General features: G+C 43.1%; 1 protein-coding gene across 1 annotated transcript in view; it reads right to left on the bottom strand.

Annotated features, from left to right (window-relative positions):
* Nucleotides 1-17,993, bottom strand: part of HHLA1 (HERV-H LTR-associating 1) — a 28,803-nt gene extending 10,810 nt beyond the window's left edge. Inside the window, exons 1-11 of the mRNA XM_045560888.1 lie at nt 17,915-17,993; nt 16,699-16,758; nt 14,157-14,216; nt 13,322-13,402; nt 11,830-11,913; nt 11,650-11,733; nt 8,579-8,662; nt 6,891-6,947; nt 6,699-6,785; nt 4,881-5,135; nt 2,501-2,746 (exon numbers count right to left, since the gene is read on the bottom strand). Coding sequence (XP_045416844.1) covers nt 2,501-2,746; nt 4,881-5,135; nt 6,699-6,785; nt 6,891-6,947; nt 8,579-8,662; nt 11,650-11,733; nt 11,830-11,913; nt 13,322-13,402; nt 14,157-14,216; nt 16,699-16,758; nt 17,915-17,993 — 1,177 coding nt within the window. The remainder of the gene's footprint in view (nt 1-2,500; nt 2,747-4,880; nt 5,136-6,698; nt 6,786-6,890; nt 6,948-8,578; nt 8,663-11,649; nt 11,734-11,829; nt 11,914-13,321; nt 13,403-14,156; nt 14,217-16,698; nt 16,759-17,914) is intronic.
* Nucleotides 17,994-26,805: the final 8,812 nt, after the last annotated feature.

Genomic DNA, 26,805 nt, shown 5'->3' with positions numbered 1-26,805 from the left:
AGGAAGTGTCCAATGTGGGTGCTCCTGGGCCAGAGAAAATGACATGCCCTTCATCCATCTGAGTCTTTGTGTGCACACGGGACACCATCCCACCCCCTGTTGTTTTCATAAGAGACCCTGGGCTCAGTTCAACAATTCTTTTTAGCGTGCTCCTAAAGCCTTGGTTTAAGGACCACTTCAAAACTCAATCCTTGCTGTCAAGATTCTGGCCTTTGGCAAAACCAGCAAAGCTGCCTCCTTTTAGGGGATGAGAGGCAGAGAAAAATCAAACAGGCAATTTTACTCATGTGGCTACATGAAAAGAAAGGAGTGAGGCTGAGATACAACTTGAGCACAGGCAATGGGCACTCAATTCAACCAGGGCAGGTGGCATCCACTCTGGGACCAGTAGCAGGGTGGTTAGTGAGGAGAATGGGCCTTCCAAGCAGAGCAAAGCGCACATGCAAAGATTCCCGACTTGTGAGCAGTGAGTTTTTCTGTGTGGCTCGAGTCTAGAGCTTGAAGGTGGAGGGATGAGGCGAGACCATGCAGCAGTGGAGCACAGAGCCTGGGCTCCATCCCACACAGTGGAAATACTGCTGGTGCTGCAGTATGGACTAGGACTGCATGTGCTGCAGCATTGAATTCAACACAGCTTGCACTCCTGTGGACCACCGTGTTATTACCAGAGATGAGCAGCGTAACACATTCACATACAAACAATGACAGGCAGAGGCCAGCTCCACAGGGCAATCTTGCTGTTATCTTAGGGTGGGTCAGCTTCTTCTTTTGATTACCCTTCAGGCATGGGACTGTCAGCCTCCAGCACAGAAGGAGTCAGTTGATGCTCGCTGCCTGAATGTGCTTTATTGGTGTGCTGGAAGGTGAGCAGCCTTAGCCACACGCAAATACAGAGTTTGCTTGTCTACCGAATCACAGAGGATTCGTGTTGAGAGGGACCTAGGACAAAAGCAGATGCATGCTCTCCTATGGAGGGTGTCCTGTTGGCTACTACCCTTTCCAAAAGTGTCTCCTGAAGCTGGTGGCAATGCCTCCATTGTGAGTAGGGTGGGCCCCTACTTTGGGTAGGGTGGGGCAGGTTAGTAAGAGTTGCCATTGGCTGAGTGCTTTCCAGGTGCTACGCGTTGAGATAGACATTGTCCAAATTAATCATCATAGCAACTCTGAAATCTCCCATTTCATAGGTTCTCACCATTCTAAGTTTTACCGAGATTTAGAGGCTCAAGGAAACTGCCCAAGGATACAGAGTAAGGGGTAGGGTCAAGATTTCAGCCCAGCTATGTCTGAAATAGAGACCAGAGCTCCTAGTCCCAGGGTTGTGCTGGCTGTGTCGTCCAGCTGCCCACACCAAAATGCAATAGCTTTAATTTTTCCCTAACACGATGCGTAAACCGACTGAACTCACGAAATTGCATCAGGTGTTTACGTAATTAAAGCTATCAAAATGGCATCTTCAGGCCTGTTTGTGCAATTGAGAGTTTGAGCCTGAAGTTAAGACTTCACATTTCTGTCTGTAAAAATTCAGTTACTCCTCTACCTGTATTCCTTAAGAAAACCAGTAATTTGACAACTTTTACTGAATGCCTACTGTGTTTCACAGGAACCTGAGATTAAAGGCATAAGTCTTGAAGAGAACACAGCCCAGAGGGGAGGGAAGTCAAGCTTGCTCACCTCTCAGGGCAGGGAAGAAGGGCTTCTGGCCAGACTGCAAGTATCAGAGAAAGTGATTTGAAAGAGAAACACAACTTTTTGACTGACTATAGGAATAGAAAATATGGATAACTCATGAAACTGGAATGAAGATAATAAAAATTAATATGACTGTACTTCCCAGATATAGTCTCACATCTAAGGTTAATATGTTGTGAATTTCTTTCCAGTCTTACTTTGCTTTGTTTTCTATGCTCTGTACATTTATCATGCCCGCATAGGCACGCACATACTCATAAACACATACAAACATACAAAACTGGGATCACACTCGACAATTTTTCTCCTGCTTTTTAGAGCTCAGGCTTCCTCACTACATGATTACATGTTAATGTACATGCAACATTTGCATATGTAACTCAGGCCTACATTATATTGCGTTGCATATATATAATATGTATGTCATGAATGCAATCATATTAATGCCAGGCCAAAAAGGTAGTTGAACTGTCTTGGGTAAACAATGTCGACTTCCAGGGGTCACTTGTTTAATGGGTGGAAAAACAGGGAGAAGGAGAAGAAATTGAGCAGTGGGTTTACATAGAAGAGAGAGGAGGAGGAAGAGTCCAGGGAAGAGGGAGATTTTATTCACTCAAAGATGGGAAGAGCAGGGGTGTGGTAAAGGGAAGGGGGAGAGAGAGAGTTTGCTTTATGATCTTAACTATGTTGCTTATGTCTTATTACTTTTAGGTATGTGGGTTATAGCTAAAAAATTTAGAAAGATTTTCAAGGCAGATGATACTAAATTTAATTTAAAAGGGGAGGGGAAGAACTGAGCATCCTCTCTTACCTGAGGTCGGGCTGGTCTGGGGAGGGCTGCCAGGTGTGGCCGTCATCCCAGCAGGAGGCCCCAGAAGGCTAACTGTGCTCATGGCCTCGCTGGCCCCTGCAGATGTCGGTGTGGAGGGACCTGTCTCCCAGGGAGGCCCTCCAGGTGTTTTCTCACCCACGGTCTGAGCCCAGGGCATGGATAATGTGGAAGCCCATGTCTGTCTGCCGGCTGTTACCCACGGAGTTCTGGCCACCCTCCTGGTAGCTGCACGTTCAAAGTGACAGTAACAGGTCACTGATATGCTTGACCACTTTGATTCAGATATGAAATTGTTGAGACATTCAAATATTATCAAAGGGCAAATGCAATACACGTGTGTAATACAAGTAACACAGGGGGCGTAAGCTTTATCCTGAACCAAACTAAATGAACCAAACTAAACTTTGTTTTTCCTAAGCACCAATTAAAAAAACAAACAAACAAAAAAAAAAACACCTGGCTGGGTGAGGTGGCTCATGCCTGTAATCTCAGCACTTTGGGAGGCCAAGATGGGAGGATTACTTGAGGGCAAGAGTTTGAGATCAGCCTGGGCAACATAGAGAGACCCTGTCTCTCCAAAAAATAGAAAACTTAGGCAGCCAGGGTGCCATGCACCTGTAGTCCTAGCTACTCAGGAGGCTGAGGCAGGAGGATCGCTTGAGCTCAGGAGTTTGAGGTTGCTGTGAGCTATGACGATGCCATTGCACTCTAGCCTGGGAGACAGAGTGAGACCCTGTCTCAAGACCAAAACGAAACAAAACAAAAACTTCCCAATCTGTTGGATCCCCAATCAGTTAGAGTATGTGTTTAGGAGGTCGGTGGGCTGTTTCTTAAATTTAAAAACTATATTTCTAGTCACGTGACATAGTGGAAAAATTATGAAGTTTGAGCCAAAAAGACCTGAAAGTGTTAATTCTGCTCTTGCTTCTTTTATGCTGTGAACTTTGGGGCAAATTATTTAACATTTTTTAGCTTTATCATTAAAATAGAGATACTAATAATAATATTTGCCCTACAACATCGTAGGATTGTTGTTAGTTAAGATAAATCTTCCTTCATTGGTCTTTTACAAAAATATTATATGTATATGTAACATACATTCCCATGGTAGAAATTAAAATCATTTCTTTTCAAGTTTTATAAAAACTAATCCTATTGGAGGATTTTAAATCTATAAGTTAAGTTGGGAACAGTTGCCATCTTTAAAATATTCAGATTTCTCATCCAGAACATGGTATATCCCTTCAGTTATTTAAATATTCCTTTATTTCTTTTATTAGTTTTGTAGTTTCACTTCTCCTTTTAGGGTTATAGCTAGATATTTTATGATTTTTCTTGCCACTAACAATCACATTTTTTTCATATTATCCTAGAAAGTTTTCTTCTTTTGTTTGTCGTGATGCAGCTGTTGTACTAATCTTTTATAGTAAATCTAAGAATTTTCCAGTTAATGGAGTTGATTCCTTTCCTTCTCCACCATGCAGTCATCCTTCTTTGCCTGCCTGACTCTGTCAGTCCTTGCCTCCTTGGGGAAGGCTGTGTCTCCTGTCCCAGGTCTGTGAGCTCAGGAAGGAAAGGGACCATTTACAGAGCTGCGTTTTTAACAGTTGTCCTAGTGTCTCATAGCAAACACACGTTCTGATGAGTGGGTGAATGAATGAATGAACTGTGATGACTGGTCCATTGTTGGAACTCATTGAGACAATATTGCCTCTTAATGAAAGAGTTGCCTCAGTTTCGTATTATTTCCAAATAGGAAAATGGGGGTAAGTGTGCCTTTTGGGTCTTCATGGTAACACTGCTGATCACGTGCACAAGATGCTGGGGGGAAGGAACCTCTGGGCAGGCCACTGGCACAGCTTTTCCCACTGGGGTCAAGTCACTAATACATTCTTGGCATCATTACCCAGCTTGCTACAGGTTGACCTAACCATGCTATAAAATGCTGACTTCGCGCCACCGTTTCATGTGAAATGCTTTGCTGAAATAAAAATACCTTATGCCAATTTAATGTACTAAGATTATGTAGAATGTTAGCATTGGGGGAGGCTGGGCGAAGGGTACCAGGGAACTCTGTGCTGTTTTTGCAACTCCCTGTGAGACTTAAACTATTTCAAAATAGAAAGTTATAAAAATACATGTCAGAAGTCCATTATGCCAATGACGTTTGCTGCCTTAGCTTGGTTTTACTGAACCCATACTGGCCCCTATAGCTCTCTCACGTAAGATAGGCTGAAGCAGAGCTGCAGGTGGGGAGAAGGGATAAAGGGAAGGATTTTACTTATTTACGTGTGAGCCGAGAGGGAACCCGAGAGACACAGCAAAGCCGGGGAGGCGGAAGGGTGAGAACGCGTCTTACCTGAGGCTGAGGCCAGGAGGGTGTGAGAGGTGATGCCCAGTGTGGCTGTGGCCCTGGCAGGAAGCCTGGGAAGGCTGCCTGTGCTCAGGGTCCCCTGCCCCTCTGAAGGCGCAGCTGTCTCCATCCAGGGAGAGGTTCTCAGAACAAATGTCCGATGTGTGCTCTGGGCCCAGCTCGGGGGGCTTGTACTTGGTGGCATTTGCTGGCTTCTGGTCGTGGGCCTTGAAGTCCCAGCAGTTCCCCTGGTGGCTGCACCTTCCAGGAGACAGTCAATGGCAGCTTAACATGCTTGACACTTTGGACACAAAAAAACTGTGGAGCTGCGGAAAGCGCTATTGGATAGCAAATACATAGAATGCAGAGATCCAAACCTTGCTCCAAATAGTACCAAATGTCACCCAAAGAAGTGTTTCTCCTTGAATGACAAATTAGGCTAAAATATCAGTCTCCAAAAGAGCCCTGCCATGAATCACGGTGCACACGATGCAAAGCTGACGGGACTAAAACTGTCAGGCATTGGCCATTTCCTGAGCAGATTCTGAACCCAGTCAGAGTCCTTACCCCACCTCCAGCCCTCAGCCACTCCCTGCCTCTGGTACTTGTCCCCGGAAGAGGGACCAGGCTCACTCCACGTGCCCTGTGGCTACGACTAAGAACCAGGAATGGAATTTGGGGGGGATCAGGGGCTTCCGGGCAGAAACTGCTTGAAAACTGGGCCTCCATAGGGATGGCAGGAAGGCTTAATTCAGAGAGAAATCTACGCATTGTTCTTGGCTGCTTCATGAAGAGAAGGAGGAAGAGGCTCCAGTGTTAATTTTACCTCATACCTTCCCTGGGGCAGGCTTCAGTGGTGGCAGGGGGTGGATATGAGGGTGAGAAGCTCCCACCAGCCCACAGGGGCCCTTGCTCTGGGTGGACAATGACTGGCCCGCAGCCTGGTGGACAGAGCCCGTGTTGCACTTGGGCCCCCACTCCCCGCTTTGGCAGGTCATTGTGTGTAGGGCACCTGCAGCCTTGTGTCTTCTCCCTTGTCTTACTTCTGGGTTCACTAACACCCCACATGCATCACCAGCCTGAGCCTTGCTCCCAGGTCCATCGGACATGGGGCTAAGTGCATCCCAGGCAAACCATCACTCCACCAGGGGACTGGCTGTCAGGCACATCAACCTCAGCATCAACTTGTAAATATGTCCTCTCTTCCTAAGCATTTGTCCTTATTGAAGGAGCACAAAGGGGGAGATCTAATTGAGACTGGGGGTGGGAAGGTTGTGGGAAGACTGTTCAAGTAGGTGAGACTGACCCAACCCTCAGCTCTAGTGACAGAATTGGGCTGGTGAAGGCAACCCACCCAATGCCCATTTCATCTTCTTATCAGGCAGCCTTAGACACACAAACTGAGGTTCCTTCCACAGCACAACCAAGAGACATCCTACCACAAATATAATCAAAGTAGCCCACTGAAATGGAATTGTAGATTACTTGTGTCCTTCATTTCACTGCAAGAGACACTGATGAAGAGCCTACTGTGTGCAAGGTGCTGTGGAGGGGCTGAAGGAGACTCTATCTCTGCCTCCCAGCACCATGGACAGAAGAGACACACAGAAATGTCAACTGTGATACAACTCATGTCTAGGATTGCCAGATCTTTTGTAAGAGAATCCGGAAATACTTTTTTTTTTAAAAAAAAATAGTGAAATTCTCTGATTTTCAGCACAGCCTAGCTAAACAAAATACCTGAGGGCAGCATTCAGTCTTTAGTGTGTCAGATGGGACCCTGGTCTGGAGACTATGGTAGGAGTTTGGGAGGTTTGCACTCACCCAGAACAGCAGACATGCTGCTGGTAAATGTGTAGTTGACGACGGGAGATTTCTCTGCCATATCCCAGAAGTCAGAAAGATTCCTTCCTGCAAAAGCCACCACAACAAGATCAGATCTTGGGTTTCACATACTGGAGAACTGTGTTTAGTTCTCAGCCCAGAGAGCTTGTCAAAGAATGACTGGTGGTTCACCTGACTTTCCTGTCATCACGCAGATGAAGATGCAGTCGGATTCATTGCTTTGACTCACTGTAAGACAAACCAGTACACAGTAAGGCTTAGCAATGGGTCTGAAGCTGTAAATCTTTGGTTGAAACAAAAATAATGCTGAAAGTACCTAGTGTAGGATGATGTAGGAAAATAAGACCAACTCCTTACTCTTAAGGCAGAGCTGATTTTCTGATTTCTTTCTTTCATTTGGCTGAGGTAGGCGGTGGTGGTGTAGTGACTAATGGCACACCCTCTGGGCTCACCTTCCAAGGTTACATCAGCTCTGCCACTTAGTAGCTATGAGAACATGAGTCAACTGCTTGACCGCTCCAGGACTCAGTTTACTCTTCTTTAAAATGGCAAAAATTCAAATCCCACAATCTCTTATTTGCAATTCCCAAATCCCCAAATCTCTGTAAAACAGAATGTTTTGTGTGAGTCTGGTGCAAAAACTCATTTGGTGGCCAAACCTGACTTGAAAAATGTGAGGCTGCTATAGTCTTAACCTATCCTACTTAGTGTTAAGGGCCAAACGTTTTGCTGAATGCCCACTAACACGCTTGATTGCAGTAGACTTCCCCAGATGCTGCTGGAGATGTTACATCACGTACGGTACAGACACCTTATTAGACCTTCAAAAGTCTGAAAACTTCTGAATTTCTCAACTGCTTATCCCTGAGGGTGCTGCCTGATGACTGTAGATGGAGTTGCATGTCCCTCATGAGAGAGACGTCAAGATAATATGTGTGAAGTTCTAGGTATGGTGCCCAGCAGATAGAAGGGCATGGTAAACAGCCAGGATAATAATCACTGCCATTGTTAATGTGTTACTATTTTATATACATTAGCATAGTGGCAAAGAGCACGGGCTAGGAGCCAGATCACCTGGGTTAGAATTCTGTCTCTGCCAAGCGATCGGGGGCAAGTTGGTTAATCTCATCGTGACATAGTTTCCTCACCTGCAATAGGGACAAATATGGTAGCTACCTCATAAGGTTGTAATGAAGATCCAATGGGGGAATACCTGGAATGACCTTAGAAGAGTCCCTGGCACTCAATGATAGCAATTATTACCTCTGACTCCCTTCCTCCTCCTTTTAAAACAATAGCTGCTCCACAGTGTACCATGCCGTCTTCTGCTGAGACCAACTGTCCAGCTGCTGGCTGCATCTGTACTTTTCAAAGTGGATCCCCAGGGGACTGTGATCTGCCCAGGGGTTATATGAAGCCACCTTATAAATGAGTCATATCTTTCTTAATTGTACTTCAAACATGGGCTTAGGCTCCATATAGATCTAAATCTGAATTCTGACACCAACCTTGAGCAAAATACTCAACCTCTCTAGATCTCATCCTAGATCTCAACCTCTCTAGTTTTCTCATCCTTAAAACAGGAGCGTAGCTCTCTACCAGAAGCTGCTTTCTTGAGTCTGCCTGGATTCTTCCAACTTTGAGCCTTGATTCTTCCTCCAATTTTCAGGACCCCAGGAATAGCTCTATTTGGAAGTGTTAGAAACTGGACCGTACTGACTGTCTAAATAAAGCCTCATGAAGGTTCCTGGCAGCCTGGCCTATGGCAGAGGCTGGGGTATGAAATCTGCTAGGCTGTCTTTTCTTCCACGGTGGATGCTGAACCTCAAAGTTGCCAAGCATTTCCAAGAAGAACATACCTGAGAGGATGGAGGTGGACTTAAAAATCTCCGTGAGGTAGCTGGTAGAATTTCCAATGATATCCACCAGTAGGGCTGTAAAATCTGCAAGAAAGATTGAGGAGGTTTAAGTTTCTGATTCAGAGATGTAAGGGAAAAGTATGTCATATTTGGATTTTTCAGAGTAGGCTTTACAAGTTTAATTTAGTTTAGTATATTAAGGAATATCAACTACCATGTAGAGGAACCCTACTAAATCTAAAAAGGAAAAAGTCTTAATTTCAGGCAGACAGAAAACTGTTGGATCCACTGTTATAATCCCCTTTCTCCTTCCATCATCCTCTCCCTCTAACCCTTCTCTGCTCACACCAAAGGGCCATGAAAGGTCACATTGTTGAATAATGTTTTTTTGTGCCCCCACCCCAGTTATTTCATCTAATTGTTTTAGAATATCAAATCCATATGATTGGAAGCAAGTCCATGGACATGTAACATAAATTTACATCATTTTGGATTTGGGAAATGCAAAGTCAAATTTAGTGGTGGGCTATTAACTATGCACTATCAAAAGAGATAAGGCCTTTATAAAATCACCACCAGGAACCTCTTCTAACTGCTCACCTTGCTAAGAGATCTGATCGGGCAGGGGAGGGTCTGAGAGAAGTTTACAACATTTCAGCTTGTAGAATCTTTACTTTCTCTTTGTGCAGAGTTTAAATGGGGCGATTGCTTGACATGGCAGGAGCCACTGACCAGTGAAATTCCTGATACTTGTGGTCAAAGAGCTGCCATCTCCTTCACTGTTCATTTATGGCTTTCCAGGATCCAACAAGTTCTTGGCTTCTAAAACAAGGGGACATGTTTTAGGAACCCCAAACAGTGACTTCCTGAAGAGGAAGCTTTTGGGGTTGACTAGATGATTTCCCATCACACCTTGTATAAATGCTTCTTTGGCTCTTGAGTGGGATTTTGTGATTGGGCAGGAGAAAGCTGACTTTACAATACAGAACCCAGGGAGGAAGGAAAATGTAATGTGGCAACTGATGGCAGCATGCTATGACCCGCAGAAGGCAGGCACTACTATGTGTGAGCCAGAGCCATGACATGCTCTTACTACTTCTACACGGACACATGTTGTGATCTCCCAGAGGGAGACACGGTAGTACATGTGTTCCTGTGCAGAAGGTAGGCAAACATGGGCATCTCCTTTCTCTGTCTCATTAGACCGGTCTGTTCTTGGTCACACTGTGGAACTTGAGGAAGGGTATTATTTCATTATTTATTCCATCTATTTTCTTTCTACTTCTCAAAATTCTCCTTTGTTTATCAATTTGTTTATCTAATAAATATTCTTTGAGTGTTTGCAGTGTGCCAGACACCTACCAGATACTGGAGAGTTGTGTATGATACACAGAATAAGCTGAGGTTAGTGGGAGAGAGAAACTCATAAATAGAACAATAAAGTGCAATTTGGAAATTACTATTAATATTGCATGGAAGCTATGAGCATGACTTTGAAGCCAGACACCAAGGAGGGAGTCCAGGTTCTGCCCAAGGCTCAGAGAAATGACGAAACTTGCCCAAGGCCCCGCATACATGGCAGAGCTTGGATTTCAGCTGAGGTCTGCCTTGGGCCAAGGCATGCTATTTCACAAGTAGTTAACAATCCATGGATCAATTCTTTTCAAATAATTGTTTCAAGTGTGTGAAAATATGCTTTGGCTCAAAAAATAAAATATAAACTTTCTCTAGGCATATGTGACTTTTTAAATTTTATTTTTATCTTTCACACAATCAGGATAGGGCGTCACCCACACAAGATCTCACCCTCAGCAGAAGCTAATGAAATGGTGAGAAAGATGTGATTATGAAGAACTTTTTCCCTCTCAAATGTATTTTGTTGATGAGATTCACAAGGTAAATTAAATAAGATAATAGATACTAGGTATTCAGTGCAGGGTCTCGCATATAGTACTCATTAAATATTAGTAACTATTAACTTTAAAATTTTCACATTATTTGTTTTAGAAATTCCACTTTGGGAGGAAAATCTGAAACAGGGAAAAACATTATACACAAAAATGTTCAATGCAAGATTATTTATACTAAGAAAAACCTAGATTTATCCCAAAGTCCAACAATAGCATGTTGGCTAGGAAAATGCTTGTATTCACAGGTTACACAGCCATTACAAATGTTTATGAAGTTTGTATTATGTCAGAAAATATCTTTAATATTAGATTAAATGGAAAAAAGAGCAGGAAGCTTTGGTTGCCTCACTAGGGTGGGGAACCTGCAGCCTTGGGGCCACATGTGGCTTTCTGGGTTCTTGAATGTGACTGAAAACAAATTTTACAGAGCATATCCTTTTAATAAAGTGCCTGCCTCATTGTATATGCTCAGTAAAAAATTGCTGAATGAATAAATTAGCAGTGAGAAAGTAATTAGCTCTTCTATTTGTCAGGCTTCTCTAAATACAAGGAATAGGTAATACTTTTAATTTTTAATTATAAAAGTAACACATGAATACACTTTCATTGGAAAAAAATGTTTAGATACTACAAGGCTTTCTTAATCAACATTCTTCCACTCCAAAACACACACTCCAATCTTCTTTTCAGAGGTAATCACCTATCTAGCATGTATTTTTTAAATCAATAACATCATGTTCTATGTATTATTTTGTAACTTTCTTTTTCTAATTGAAAATCTCTTAGAAATTTTTCCATGCACATGCCAAATTTGGCTACAATTCATTCGTTAATGTATGGTTTGTGTCTGCTTTCCAGAGTTTGACTCTGGAGTAGACTGACCATTTTCCTAATGACAGATATTTTGGTTGTTCCCAGATTTTGCAATTTAAAAAGTGCTTCATAAACATTTTCTTCTTGCCTCTGTGTACACACACAACTATTTTTCTAGGGTAAAACCAAGAAAAGAACTTTCTGGTATAATGAATGCACCCATATTTAAGTGTAATACATACCAACGTATTTTCCTATCTTACTCTGAGGAAAAAGTAATGCAAACTTATCTAAAAAGGCATAAGCAAAACTGGAAAAGTTGCAAGCCTCGTGGTTAGCTGCACTCACCTGATAAGTCGTTGGTCCGATTGCTTACGCAGTAGCAGTACCTCGTGGGGAATTTGGCAGGGTCCACGGCCTTCAGGCTTGAAACTGTGAAGAGAAAGGATCCACACAGAGATCCCAACACACAGAGGGCCCTGCGGCCACCACCACTGCTACCATGGGGAAGAGCCAGCCAGCACTTACTGTTGTAAATGGCCACAGAAAGCTTGTGGAAGGCGAAGGAACTGTAGGAAGTAATGCTCAGCAAGGAGAAGAACTTCTTGCTCTCTACCAAAAGATACCGAGATAAAGACACAGGCAAATGCTTGCTAATGTGGCAATAAACAAACAATAATATGAGTCAGCACATAGACAATAGAAATTAATAGAACAATAGACAAATGACAAAAATAAACAAAAATAAACAATAAAATAGTACAAATGAGAAATAAACTAAAATAAAACTAAACCAAAACACCCAATAGTATGTGTCACTTGGCTATTATTCCCTGATCCGTCCTTGAGCTGTGGCAACTCTCTGGAAGATTCCAAGGTGTATTAGTGTCCTGAGGCAGCTGGAACAAAGTGCCACAGACTTAGTGGCTTAAAACGACAGAAGTTTATTCTCTCACAGTTCTGGAAGCTGGAAGTGTGAAACTCAGCAGGGCCGTGCTCCTTTCAGGGCCTTGCAGAGGCAAGGGCAGGATTGACAGGCGTTCGGGGCTGAGAGAGCTAGGTGTTTATGCAGACCACCTCTCCATCTGGTGCCTCAGTCTCTCCACAGTAGACCGCTACCATCCTATCATGCACCTCCCAAGGCAGCCTTATCAATGGCAACTCTCGTGAGCAAATGGGAGGCAGGGGCCATATCTTTGTGACTGCAGCTTTAGGCATTACGACAGGGAGGGACAGCCCTTCAAATGGTGCTGATGAGGAAATAACTAATGAACAAGTATAAAGCCACCAAGCACAGTTGTGCAGTTTGTGTATTGCATAGTCCTGGGGAATGCCATTCCCACAGAGGTCAATGCTGAATAGGCATTCTCCACCCCGCTTATTTTACATAGCACTTATCATTACTTATTTATTATGCATATTGTTTACTTTCTGTTACTCTTTTGCCCACTGGAGTGGAAGCTTCCCCAGGCCAGGGATTTTTGTCCTTTGTTCATTCCTTTACCCTCCAATACTTAGAATAGTACCTGGCATGTGATAGGTGCTCCATAGATATTTACTAAACAAAGTGGAGTATAAATAAGGAGTGTGCACTAGGGATGCTTCATGCTTTGCTGTCATTCACTAGGTACACACATATTAATTATTTTCCTAGAAGCTAAGAGAACCTAGAAAGAAGATTGGAATAATATTGTAAGCACACAATAGAAATCCAGAATCATATTAACTTAATCAGCAAATGATTCTGTCAGTTTATGGCAACATAGTTACAATTACAAATGTCTGCACATACACCGTGTTTGGAAGGCAGTTTGTTCTCAAAATGCTCATAAACCTTCTCCTTCATTTTGACATTTTCAATCTCATCTCCAGTTAGGTAGGACAATGTGTTCTCCGCCGTGAACATGGAGCAACTGAGACACAGAGAAGCCTTATGTCTTGTTCAGGTCAAAGAGAGGTTCAGAAGAGAAGCTGGTACAAGACAAAAATGAGCCTGGATTGTGCTTTAAAAAATGATTACCTTTTAAAGCTCTACTCAGCATCCCATTCACGAGCTCTGTCAGGTTAAGTGCAGACAGATCGATCGACCTTGCAGGTAGCTCTGAAAGAGATTCAAAGATAACATCCCCACTGGCAGGCTTTTCTCAGTGGCAGAAAAAGCTCCCCCTTTCCAAACTTCAGGAAGATGTACTTCCTCTTTGGACATGTGTTCAACACATGCCAGTGCCAGGCACAATGGGATTGAAGACAAGAGGCAATTCTTATCCCCAGGAGGTGACAGCCCCCATAGTGATAAACTTAGTTAGGAGAAATCCAAATGAACCCAAGAAACTCTTTTAGTGACTATTTTATCTCTGCAATTGGAGAGAGCAGGGATTTATAGGAAATAATTCATCCACAGTGGAAGCCTGAGGGCATCATGGGAGTTCTCAACGGCTCTGTATCCGAAAATAAGTACACTGTGTAATAGTGAGGCTCAGAGCTTGGGCAAGCATTGACATCACCTGGGAAAGATTATTTTAAATTCCACAATTCCCATGCATGGTCTCAGTCCTCAGAGATTCCGATTGAATTGGTCTGGGATGTGACCCAAACGTCAGTATGGGGGAAGAAATCGCCCAAGCATTGGTAGTGCCCAACCGAGTAGAGAAATGCTGTTGGGTTAAAGTCCTCCCGCCTCCCCGCCATTGGCTCCCAGCTACTCCTTGAAGATTTGGAAACAACAGATGACAAGGTGGAAATAGTTGCTGCTGCTCCCACTGTCATCCCCGCTGTGGGCACTGGGGACAGAGGTCAGGGAAGTGGAAGATTCTGCTCTGCAGCCCAGGCCCCCAGGGAACAGGGAAGGGGCTCACCTGTGGAAGCGAGAAATGCTACCCCCTTCTCCTTCCTCTCTCCTCCTCTGAGGCCAGACCCTGGGAAGAAACAAGCCTTCGTGAGAGAAATGTGAGTCTTCAGTCCCAGCCCCTGGATCTGGACAAGACTTGGAGGCCTCTGCGGCAGCGGCTCTCAGGCCCACGAGTGTCAGAATCCGGGGGGACACTGAGGAAAGGCAGGTTCCAGGATCCTCCTGTATCCCCTCTTCCAGATCCTAGTCTCCTTGGGCTGGATGTGGCCTGGAAAGCCACATTTTAATAAATATGCAAGGTGATTCCAATGCAGGGGGTCTAATGGACCCCACTCCTAAGCTAGGCTGGGAAACTGGGGAGAGAAGACACTTGCCTAAATTTGCATAACTGAGCAGTGGGAATGAAGGGCTCCCCATCTGCTTCTTAGAACTGCAGAGCAGCGGCCAAAATATCAGGCCTCTTGCCTCCTTGGGCAACTTTCATGCTATCAAAGAAGAAAATGTCAAAGGAAAATTTGAAATGTCAGAGGCATTCATTCATTCATTCAACAGATACTCACTGAAGGCCAAGCGTTATGCTAGGCGTGAGGTATAAAGTGGAACATGGGAAAGAACCAGGTATCTGGCTGCATGGGGCTTCCTGTCTGTGATTTGGTCAGGGAGGAGAGTCAGGTGTAGAGACAGGTGAGGCCTGTTAATACAGAGAACAGCAGGTGCCGTGAGCACCTTCATCAGGGCACTAACCTGTCCTGGGAGAGAGGGAAGGCCTCCTTGTGGGAAAAGCGTTAAGCTGAGACCAGAAAAATCAGTTATTTGGATTAGATAATATATAATTATATTGCATTTGTTGCGGTTATTGTTGCAGTAATTATTTTTCATTTTACATTTGGATGGAAAATGTGCTTTATGTCCATTTAGGCTGTTTCCTCTGCTTTTCAAGTACCCCGATGAAAGTGAGGTCAAGTCAGCTGTTGCCTGCTTAAGCCAATTTGGCCTGTTATCAGTTAGCAAGCTTTCTGGTCAAATGTCAAAACTGGGGCTATAGGTAGGTGGGGACTATGAACTCCTTTCCCCACAATAGGGCTGTGGGAAACAGGGGTTATATTACAACAAAAGGGACTCTGAGACAGACGTCAATCATTAAGCAGGCCAAACCCTGTCAACCAACCAGATCCCTAGCTTGGGGGAGCCAGCTCCGCCCCCACAGGCACTCCGCATGGCGATGGACAGGAGGGAGGGGGCAGTTACTCTGAAGCAACTGCGATATGATCTGTGGGCGGCATCAACCAACCTTGCCTTTTACCTGCTGGGGCAGCAGAGTCCTCCATGCAGGTAAGGGACCCAGGATTCTCTGAGTTCTGGGTCTCCAGGCCACAGGGGTGCTATCAGCTGTGGGGCTTGAAGAATTCCTACACCTTTCCAGCCAGAATAGTGGGCCCTGTGCAATCTTTCTGACCAAGCACCTTTCCTGAACACCACTCATTTCACCAAGGAAAGAATTATTTTTACCACTCCTCCTTCTAAATGCAAATGTTTGTGTGGATTTTGATAACAATATTTGAAGTGTGAACTAAACACCCCTGAAGCACAGATTTTTGAATAGGATGTAATATGGAAGCATTTTTCAGATAACTTGCTGGACAGATTATTAAAGCCATTGTTGTATTTTTGGATTAAAAGACCACCATAGTTGTATCTTTAAAATAGAAGATACCTGGCACTTTTTGTACTTCTTCATGCTTAGTGTTTTATCACCTTTTATCCCTTATGATTACCTGTGGAGCAGAAGTTGTTGTTCCCATTTAAAGAGGAGAAGATTGGAGACTCAGATAAGGAAAATATTTATGGAAAATTATCCTACTTATACACAATGAACTGGTATAATTGGCATCCTCAGGGACAGGGAAGCAGTTTGCTGGAATAGCATTTTAACTTTATATACTGAATAATATTGCATTGTGTGTGTGTGTGTGTGTATACCACATTTTCCTTATCCATTCATCCATTAATAACTTTTTTATCTTTTGCTATTTGAGCCATGTGAATGTACTAATTAAAAATAAATAAAATTTTAAAAATAAAGAGTAACCCATCCCCTCCTAAACCAAAAGCATACCACATAAATTATCCTGCTCATTTACTAAAAATTTATGAACAGAAACCTCGTCCCTGACTCCTCTTGTCCTTTATGTTGCAATGTATCCATCATCTCACTGCACAACCAATTTCATACCATCAAAAAAGGAAAGGCAAAAAAAAAAAAAAAGAAATTATTATAAAGGTGATGATGGCAAATAACAATACTTCCCATTGTAAAATCTTCTGTCTCCAACAGAATGTCAGTCTTTGTGGACTTAATAAGATCATGAGAACCCAAGTATTCAATGAACCGTAAAGTAATAAGCGGCTCACAGGAACTATTACAATAACTGTTAGAGCATTAGATATAGACACAATCTCCATTTATGGCCAGAGAAAGTAAGGCTCAGGGAAGTCAAGGAATTTGCCCAAGAACAGGACGAACCAGGGAGGAGCACCTGAGCATTTACCTGTTGTAGGTAGTAAGGCCATTCCCTTTTCTTTCTTGGCTTCTCCTTTAATGCCAGACACTGAAGCAAAACAGATTTCATCAGAGAAATTATAACCCAGACATAACATCAGAGAAAACTTAACCCAAAATACCTATTTTATAGGTGAGAAAATTAAGACCTGGAATTGTGAAATGACTTGCTTAAAATCACACATCTAGTTTGTTCATTCATTTAATCATCAAATATTTATTGACCAACTGAAATAATATGAATGATTGATAATGTTATTCAGCACCTAGAATTTGCTGGGCATTATGTGTGTTGAGAAGGCAGACATGAAGGAAATGCACACAAGGATATCATCATAAACAATGTTGAATACTCTGAAGGGAACTGTGGAGTGTGTAATGGGAAGGAATCTGGAAGCCTTCCCTGGGAGGAGACATTGAGCTTAAACCTGATGGATGAATGGTATTTGAGTAGGATTTAACTGGCTGGGGGGTATTTGATGTACAGAGAACAGCACATACCCAGATCTGAGGTGGGCTTGAGTATTACTTTAAAGAATTGAAAGGCGGCCAACAGGGATGGAGTATAAAGAATGAAGGAGGCGGAGGTTTGTAGAGACTGGAGATGGGGAGGCAGGCAGGCTCCTGCAGAGCCCGTGAAGGACTGGGGACTCTACACACAGAGAAGGAGGAAGTCAGTGAATAATTTGGGGCAGGGGAGAGATATGAGGGAGGAACTTGGAAGGTGACATAATGAGATTTAGGAAAAGATCATTCGGGCTGCTGAGTGGAGCACAAAGCAAGGGGAGACAAGAGAAGAAGCTGACTTAGAAAGCTCCCTCCATGGTCCAGGAAAAGGAAAAGGGTGGCGTGGACAAGGGTGTTTCTGGCTGGTGTTTCTTCTAGATGCCATCTTGGACAAAGACAGGTCTTACAAGGGAGCAAGAGGGTAGACTGGGGCTTTCTCGGAGTTCTCTTATTCTCATCGATCTGTTTACTCTCTGAATCTCAGTGGTGGTAACAGCAGAGGTGAAAAGTTGCATAAATGGGACTGAAAAAGTCAAGGGAAAAGGGAACTCAAGGAATAGAGAATTTACTATTGCCATTTTAAACAAATTCATTTAGGATTCTGGGCAGAAACATTGGCTGCTGAGATTCTCTAAAGCACAGTGAATACTCAAACTTCTTATATAGAACAGACGCTCTGGAACTCTGACCAGACCCACCTGTGTTCCAAAGGGACAGGACGCACACCAGGGCCACACACAGCCTCACCAGAGGACCGTGTAACTGGAAGCCAGCCATGTCTGCCGTACTCGGGCCCACCTGCGAGAAAGCAAGGGAGAACGTGGAGGAAACTGGCCAGATGACTAAGTGCATTGATGCAGAGCATCCTTTGAGGACAGTGCATGGGGGGCCATTAGAATTACAGTCTGAAAAAGGCTTTGTATAATACTAGTTAGGAGAGGTTAGGATGCCGAGGTAACAAATTAACTCCACCATTTTGTTGACTTAATTCTACAACAAAAGTTGACTTTTTGTTCACAGTGCATGTTCACAGCAACTGGATGGCTCTGCTCCACAGTCTGTCAGGGGCTCCTACTAATTGAGGCTAAACCGTCATGTGGTTCTCTGTCTGGTAACTGTGACCTCCTTAGTCAGTGGTTAACTGTGGCAATGGGAGGGACAGAGCTGCAGGGTCACGTACCGACTCTAAAGTGCTGTGGCAGGAAGCAACATATTCACTTTTACTTACAGCACATGCGAAAATTACTCAAATGGTCTTGCATGACGGCAGGAAATCTGGGAAGATGGGGGTGGGTGCATGCATACTCAGGGAGCATTAGTGTCTCTTCTGTGAGTTTTCTGGATAAACAGCCAGATGGAAAATGCCCTCCAAATACACACCACTACTGCTCATCAATAGGAAAATAATATCATTATAGGAGTACATGTGACTGTTCAGAGTCACTTTCCTTCTCTGCAGCTGTGCGTGCCAGCCATTCTCTGGGGCATTTACCATGCAGAGTTATCATGATAGTTATACAGTGGTGAAGCTGAGACTGATAAGAATAATACCAAAATTTACTGAGCGCTTTCTGTGTGCCAAATGCCACACAGAGTGCTGTCTGATGCATATTATCCCTTGATAACTACACAGTCTCTATGGTTAGCTATTAATGTAATGCCCATTTAACATACAGGCTGCACAGACTTGATTTGAAAAGAGCATAAATTTTCCATTGGTAGAGGATTGAATAGATCTGGAAGGTGAATTCGGAGGGAAGAAAGTCAAGAGTATGTGTCCTGGGGTTGAGGGAAAATGTTTCAGGAACTGAGCATCTTCGTGGTATATCACATGTTGAGAAGTTCTGCTATCCATTAGGAATGGGAATCCCCCGTGGCATTTTGTTTTGAGAGATCCCAGCAAACATTTAAATTGCTTTTTAATTACCGGTAGATACCTGGTTGGTGTTTCTTCTAGATGCCACCTTGGACAGAGACAGGCCTTACAAGGGCTGGGGCTTTCTTGGAATTTTCTTATTATCAATCTGTTTACTCTCTGAATCTCAGTTTTCCTCATCTGCAAAATGGGTTAAGAGAACCTAGCTCTCAGGGTCTTTGTGAGGATTTAAGATAATGAATCCAAAGCATTTAATCCAGTGTCTGGCACACAGTAGTGCTCAGAATACCCACCAGGCATCAAGCTCAGCCTGGAGATATAAGGACATAGGACAGAGCCACCACTGCCCCTTCCCTAAGATGTTTAGTAACTCAGAGGAGATAGACACATGCCCAGCTAATTCACACTCAAGGCCAACTGTGCTAAGTTCTCCAGAGAGAGGTTTACAAAGGGGATGAGAGAGAGAGAGAGAGAGAGAGAGAGAGAGAGAGACAGAGAGAGATATGGAGAGATGCAGGGAGGAGAGAGGGAGAGAAAGCCTGGCACACCCAGGATTTAGCATTCTCTCCAGAGAAGTGGTACTGGAAGTGGGGTGGGCCAGCAATATGGAAAACTAACTGAGAATTCTTTCCTCCGCACCTCAACTGCTGTGGGAACATTCCCTCACCTTTCTGAGCCTCGTGTACAGAATGGACAGAGTCATAGCCACCTTGAAGGTATTTTGTGAAGATTAAATGAGATCATGAAATACAATGCCTACTGCAATCTCTGGAATATGGTAGATACTTAGGAATCTTATTTCCTTTTCATTTTCTTATCTTTTTTTCTTTCCTCCTCCTCTGCTTCCTCTTTTGTGTCTGTTCCAGGGTTCAGCATCATACCAGAAGCATAAGGAATGAACAAACAAAAATTTATAGTAGAAAAACAATTATTTGTACCTATAGAATAGCTACATTTTTGGACTCTTATTCCATTATGTTAACTACTTTTTTCTATATGCTAAGAGTAAACATGCTAATATTTATTACTTTAAGACAATTTCTATTGATTTTGTGCTTGGAGAAAAATGCATTTTTCCTTCTGTTTAATTCTTTGCCATTGACCAAGTCAACTATGTGTTTGGATTAAGGTTGCCAGATTTAGCAAGTAAAAACATAAGACACCCAGTTAAATTTGAATTTGAGATACCAATGAATGATATTTTAATATATCTCATGTAATATTTGAGACAACCCTAGTTTGGAGAGTTGGAGAGTTTTACTAAAGAAAACTTCTCAACTTATACAAGCAGACTGGATGGACTTCACCTCACAGCGAAACTGAGAACATCTGACCTCCTTGGGCTCGCCCTTGCAAGCCTGGGGCACTGTGGGACAGCCTAGGGCAAGGGCAGAGCCTGGGTTTAAGGTCAAACAGACTTGATTTGAATCTTGAGTTGGCCATTGTGATCTGGGTCAAATTACTTAACCTTCACTCCCTCAAAAAATATTAGTGGAGCTCATAACATAGTTGTTACAAGCACAGACCCTGGAGTCAGAGGACTGTTTGGGTTCACCTCCCGGCTCTGCCATCTGCTAGCTGTGCAGTCACCAAACCTCTCTGTGCCTCAGTTTCCTCACTCAAGACTGTCATGAAGACAAAAATATGTTACATTTATAAACCGCAGTGGACTGTGTCTTGCACAGAGCAAGTGCTACATAAGTGTTTAACAAAGAAATAAAAGTGATGCTACTTAAAAGATGTTGGGACTCCAATAGTGAGCAAGACAGACAATTTTCTCCATATGACAAAGTCACAATCCTCAAAGGTGTATCTTACAGAGATGAGATCAGATGTCCAGTACTTTGCCATAAAACCCATTTATCATTATTTCACTGCATTTCCCATGGTTACTCTTAGATAATTATTAATGAATTGTTGTTTCTTAGTGACATTTGCGGAAAAGCAAGTCATGTAGTGATAAGACAACATGACTTATAAGAACATACTGAAGGGAAATCAGAATATACCACCCCAAACTATGCCACTTTGGCACATGGATTATTTTGAGTGGAAGGCTGTTGCATTAACAGATGCACACAGAAGGCTTCTTGGAGCTTCTCTTACCTGACTCTGTGAAGACACTTTCGAGAAAGGAGGATCGCTGTAAATCCCCTCTCCTAAGGGAGTTTTATGGCCATACAGAAGACAGAACGTCAACACTGAGATTGGCTTGCACAAACACACTTACTAAAATAACCCTTGTATCCCATTAGTGTCCCCATATATTTACCTTCCAACAATTTACCCCCTCTAGAAGCTCAAAATCCTTCTCCTTTATCTTGTCACTTCTTCACAAATTTATCATCCTTTTGTTAAAATGATATACAAGCATTCTGGTCTGATGGCTCCTGTGGGATTTTCATTTCATTTTTGTGAGGCCCCCCACAAGAATATCTATGAACCATTTTCTCTTGTTAATCTGTCTTTTGTCAGTTCAATTTGTAGGGCTCCAGACACTACACCTAAGAGGGTAGAGAAAACAGGCTTTTTCCTCCCTGATAGTACAGTTTATTGAGCATCCTTTTTGGGGGATGATCTCAGTTATTTTACCTTCTCAAGCACCCTGTGAGATACACATTGAAATTCTGGTTACAGAGGAGAAAGGCCTGGGGATCTGAGGTGTAACCCGCAGTCCACAGTCACAGGGTTCCTAAGTGGAAGAAGTGGGATTTGAACCGTGGTCTCTCAGAGACTTAAGTCTGTACCCTCTTTTTTTTTTTGTTCTACTCTCCTGCCCTCAAGATACCATCCTGGAGTTTCAATAAAGGGCCTGAGAGTAAAACCAAACAGAACCAATCATTCCAAAGCATCTCGAGGGGTAGAAGGGGTTGGAAATCCAGTCCTACTCCCGGGAGAAGGGCTGAGGGGTGCTGTTTTCACTGATGAGCTAAGAATCCACCCAAGAGTCTTGTGAAATTATTTCACAATATGTCTGTGTTTGGTTGCAACAGTCCTGGAGCTGGGAACATGGATGGTAAGGACTGAACCTCTGGAGTCTTAATTAAACATTGTCTTACCTCCAATTAACAAGGATCCCAAATCAACCAAAGTTAGTTTAGCCTGACAAGCAAACCTGCCCTTCTCACGGTGCTTTGCAAGTGAAAGATGCCCGATCAGATACAGAATAATGACAATGTCCGGTGGAGAGGTGAAAACTCACACTGAAGTGTCACCTGGTTTGAGCTAGACACAGTGAGTGACAGGGGTTCTTAAGACATTATTACGGTCGATTTTCTCCACAACCTTCCATGTACGTATGAGTTCCCCCTTCCTGAAGAGCAACCAGAGGTTTGAGATTCTAGATAGTTAGACCAAGGTCATTAAACAGCAGGGGAAGCCCTGGACTTCAAACTCAGGCACTTGGCGCCATAAGCTGTGAGATACCACGGGAAGGTGAGGGTCTGCCTTTTAAAAAAGTCTAATGAAGAAAGAGAAATGGAGGATCTAATATTTGTTGACCATCTGATGTACTAGGAGTTTTACACATGGTAACCTATTGGTCCTGGAAGCAACCCTACTAATTAGTTACTATTAATCTTATTTTATATTTTGAGTGAGTGGCCTCAGGGAACCCAGCTGAGAGAGCCAGGACTGGGACCCCAGGCTGTTTGCTGCCAAAATCCATCACTGGCTGAACACTGACTAAGAAGGTATAATCTTTTAGCTGCTGCCGCGCTGCCAGCCGTTTTTTAGGGCGTTCTTTCATCTTCATTCCAATTCTTCGGGCTTAAGATTATGTTTCCTTTATCACAGAGGAGAGGACAAGCCATCTTTCCAGCTGATGACTGCACTTAAGATTCTAATCAATAGCTTAAAAGGAAAAATGGAAAGAAATAGACCGTGATCAAATGATCAAGGGATGGAGTCTCAGCTAAGCGCAATATAGATACTGGATGACAGAAACTGCTCACTCATCGTTCAGCACCCAGGAGCCTGGAGCTCGGGGGGGATTGTAGCAGATGCATTCCTTAGCTGGCTTCATGCTTTGGAGAAGAAGGGGGACAAAAGGGGACTTAAAATATTAATATCTACCGTATATGACTTACCTGTCTCCTGAGTAGGATAAATGACTTCAAAGAACTTAAACAGCCAGAAGGATTACCAGCTCAGTTAGAGCCATGGGGTTTATATGAGTTCTTAGTGAAAGATACCGGGGGTGGGGATGGGGAGAGGCTTCATAACTTTGCTTTAAATCCTCCGGGGAAAAAAAATGAAATAATCCTACTGAAAACTCAGAGTGGTGAAAGAAGATCAACTCCATGGGAGAAAAATGCCTGTGTGATGAGCTGAATAGAATCAGTGAGAGGAATGACAATGCACTGATTCAGCGCAGGATGGGAAAACTTTGCTGACAGTAATTACGCGTATTGAAGGAGCAGAACAGGAGTCCCCAGGTGATGATTTCCTTCTTCCCGTTGCAACCATCTGTGGGCCAAGCATCACCTGGCATGCGGGCCAGCGGAAGTCTTCTGAAGAAATGGCTGAGGCTGTCGTCACTTTTAGCAGATGCCTAGAGCAGGGTAGGCAAGCCCAGCCCTGCTGCTCATTTTCATATGGACTGCAAGCTCAGATGGCTTTGTATTTTTAAATGGTTGAAAAAAAATTGAAGAAGAAAAATATTTTATGACACGCAAAGATTGTATGAAATTCAAATTTCAGTGTCTACAAATAAAGTTTTATTGGAACATTTCCACACTCATTCATTCAGGTATTGTCTGTGGCTGCATTTGAGCTACAACAGCAGAGCTGAGTAGTGGGCGGTATGGCCCACAAAGCCTAGAATATTTACTGCTATCTGACCCCTTGTAGGAAAGTTTGCCAACTCCTGGCCTAGAGAAACCCACATAAGCAGATTCCTTCTACTCCTAGGGCCCAAGTTCAAGACTGTTCTTATCTAAGCTGCTGGAACTGCCTGCCCACTTGTCATCCTGCTACCACCCTTGTTTCCCCGAATCAGTTGCCTTTATAGCAGCCGTAGTGATCCGTTTTTAAATAACTTTGCTGACGTATAATTTACTCATTTTAAGTGTAAAATTCAGTGTAAATTTACCAAGTTGCACAACCATCACCACATTCTAGTTTTAGAACTATCACCGTAATAAGATTCTTGCTGCCCATTTAAAGTTGACCCCCCCACTCACCAGCCCCAGGAAACCACTAATCTTTCTATCTGTATAGATTTGTCTTTTATGGACATTTCATGTAAATGTAATTATGCAATACGTAGTCAGAGAAAATCGTTTTAAATCATAAATCAGATCACGTTACTACTTTGCTTAAAATCCTCCCATAGCTTTCCACGGTACCTGGTATAAGATCCTAATTCTTTACCCTGACCACAAGGACCCACACAGTTACAAGTCTCCAGCTGTAGGTCACGTTACTCATTCCCTTGTTCATGGCCTTCCAGTGACATTCCCAGGAACTCTGCACTGGCTGTTCCCTCTGATTGGCATGCTCTTCTCTAGCCTTCGCAAATGACTGGCTCCTTCCTATTCTTCAGTTGTCAGTGGAAATGTCACCTACAATTTGGTGCCCCTCATGAAAGGATGCTCTTGTAATTACCCTGTGCATGATCATAGACCTTAATTACTGTTTTTGTTTAATGGCGTGCTTCTCTATGTTTCCCTACCAAAGATGTCAAATCCATGAGATCAGGGGCCTCGTCTGCCATATTCATTTATCACAATATCCCAGGATCTAGTGCAATGCCTGACATAAATATTTGTGGAATTAATGAATTAATCAATTCTTATTTAGCTGGGCCTTTAATAAAAGCTCTTAACTCTTCTCTTTAATCCTTTCTCTACAGCAATGCCATCTGATAGAAATATAATGCAAGCTACATATGCAATTTTAAATCTTCTAGCAGGAACATTTAAAAAGTAAAAAAAGAAACAGGTGAAATTAATTTTAAGATATGTTTTATTTAACACTATACATCTAAAATATTTTCATTTCAACATACAATAAATATTAAAATTTATTGAGATATTTTCCTTCTTTTTGTTACTAAATCTTCAAAGCTGGTGTGCATTTTGCATTTACAGCACATCTCTATTTGGATTAGCCCGTTTCAAATGCTCAGTAGCTACACATGGCTAGTGGCTCCCATATTGCATAATAGCACTGTAGAAATGAAAGTGATTTTCTTAGATCACAAAACTGACTGAGTAAGTGAACTAGGGTCTCTGCCCTCCAGGCATGGAGATTTCGGTTTGCAGAGATTATCAGTTTTCTCAAAGTTACTTTTCTCATCTACGAAATAGAGAACACATAGTAGCTGCTGTACAGATTTGTCATGAAGGTTTAATGGTCATAAAGAGCCTAGTTCGTGGCAAGCATTTAATAACTGCTAACCATTATCTGCCTAGGAAGTCTGCATTTCCAGATTTTGGTTGACTCCTGTGTAACATACCTCTTGTCCTAGTAGTAACACTCCCAGGTGAGGCAGCAAGAGAAAAAGCCACAGCTCTGGTCCTGCTTGTGTAGCTTGACAGCTGTGTGGCTTTGGGTAAGCTGCTTAACCTCTCTGAGTTTCATTTTCCTCATATTTACAAATGCAGGTAATGGTTACTCAAAGCAATTAAATTCACTGTGAACTTTAAAAGCACTGTACAAATATAAAGCATTATTGTTATATCAACCTCTAGTATCCTGAGATAATCTATTGATCTCCCTGGGACTCCAGTCCAAGACCCTAGATCACACCACCCTCTCTAGTCCTTCCTCTTCTCTCCTGGCTGGAACTCCACAGTTCCTGAGAGGCTCGTACCCTACATCCTCAGCTCCCATCTCTTCTTTACTTCCTTGGACGGATCTACATCTTATTATCTAGAATTCTGAAATCAAAAAAGCTCTGAAATCAAATGCTTTTTCATCCTTAATTGGGCAGTACAATTTGATCTTACCTCAACCCCTTGACTGCAAACACTGACCTGAGCTGACATTAGGCTTTTTATTATCTATTTATCCTGCTTAGTGTGAATATTCATATGCTTTGCTGCAGGAATATTCCATTTTGATTGTGTGGAGCTGTCCCAGAGCATAGTGGGTCTATTATGTAGGCCATGGTGTATGCATCATAATATCTTTCTAAAATCAGGAAATCTCTAAATTCAGAAATACCACTGGCTCAAGGGTTTTAGAGGAGGTTTTGTGACCCTATCTTCCCTTGAAAGACCCTAGTCGCACTCAATTCCACCTCTCTGCCCACTCCTGTTGGCACCTGTGCGGCTGAGCTTGGCTGTAGGAAAACATACAGCGTTGCTGACTGAGCTCACCTGAAAACCATGAGCTCTAATTTCCAAGGGTCCTTCTTGCTGCTGCAAACATTCTATTTCCAGGGTCTATCTACCCACGCATTCATCATGCCTTTTTAGTTTCTCTATTTGATGCTTTGACATCTTGAGGCCTTGCTAACTCTGGAGAGACTAGCCCTCTCTGGGCTAGCCAATGCACAACTCGCCTAAGGGCGTGCCTTTCATATGCAAACCAACCACCGCCTTCACTGGGTCTTTAAATTCCGGGGCACTATTCCTTTGCTCTAATCACCCCAAGGCCAGGTACTAGACAACTAAGGGACAGCCCATACACCCCAGAGACTGTTGAAATGACTCAAACTAGCCGATCCTACGCCTACTTGCCTTGTTTTACCTGCTCCTTCCTGAA

This window comes from Lemur catta, chromosome 9, assembly GCF_020740605.2.
Source record: "Lemur catta isolate mLemCat1 chromosome 9, mLemCat1.pri, whole genome shotgun sequence".
Classification (NCBI taxonomy): domain Eukaryota; kingdom Metazoa; phylum Chordata; class Mammalia; order Primates; family Lemuridae; genus Lemur; species Lemur catta.
The sequence above is the reverse complement of the archived record's forward strand: the minus strand, read 5'-3'. Positions and strand labels throughout refer to the sequence as shown.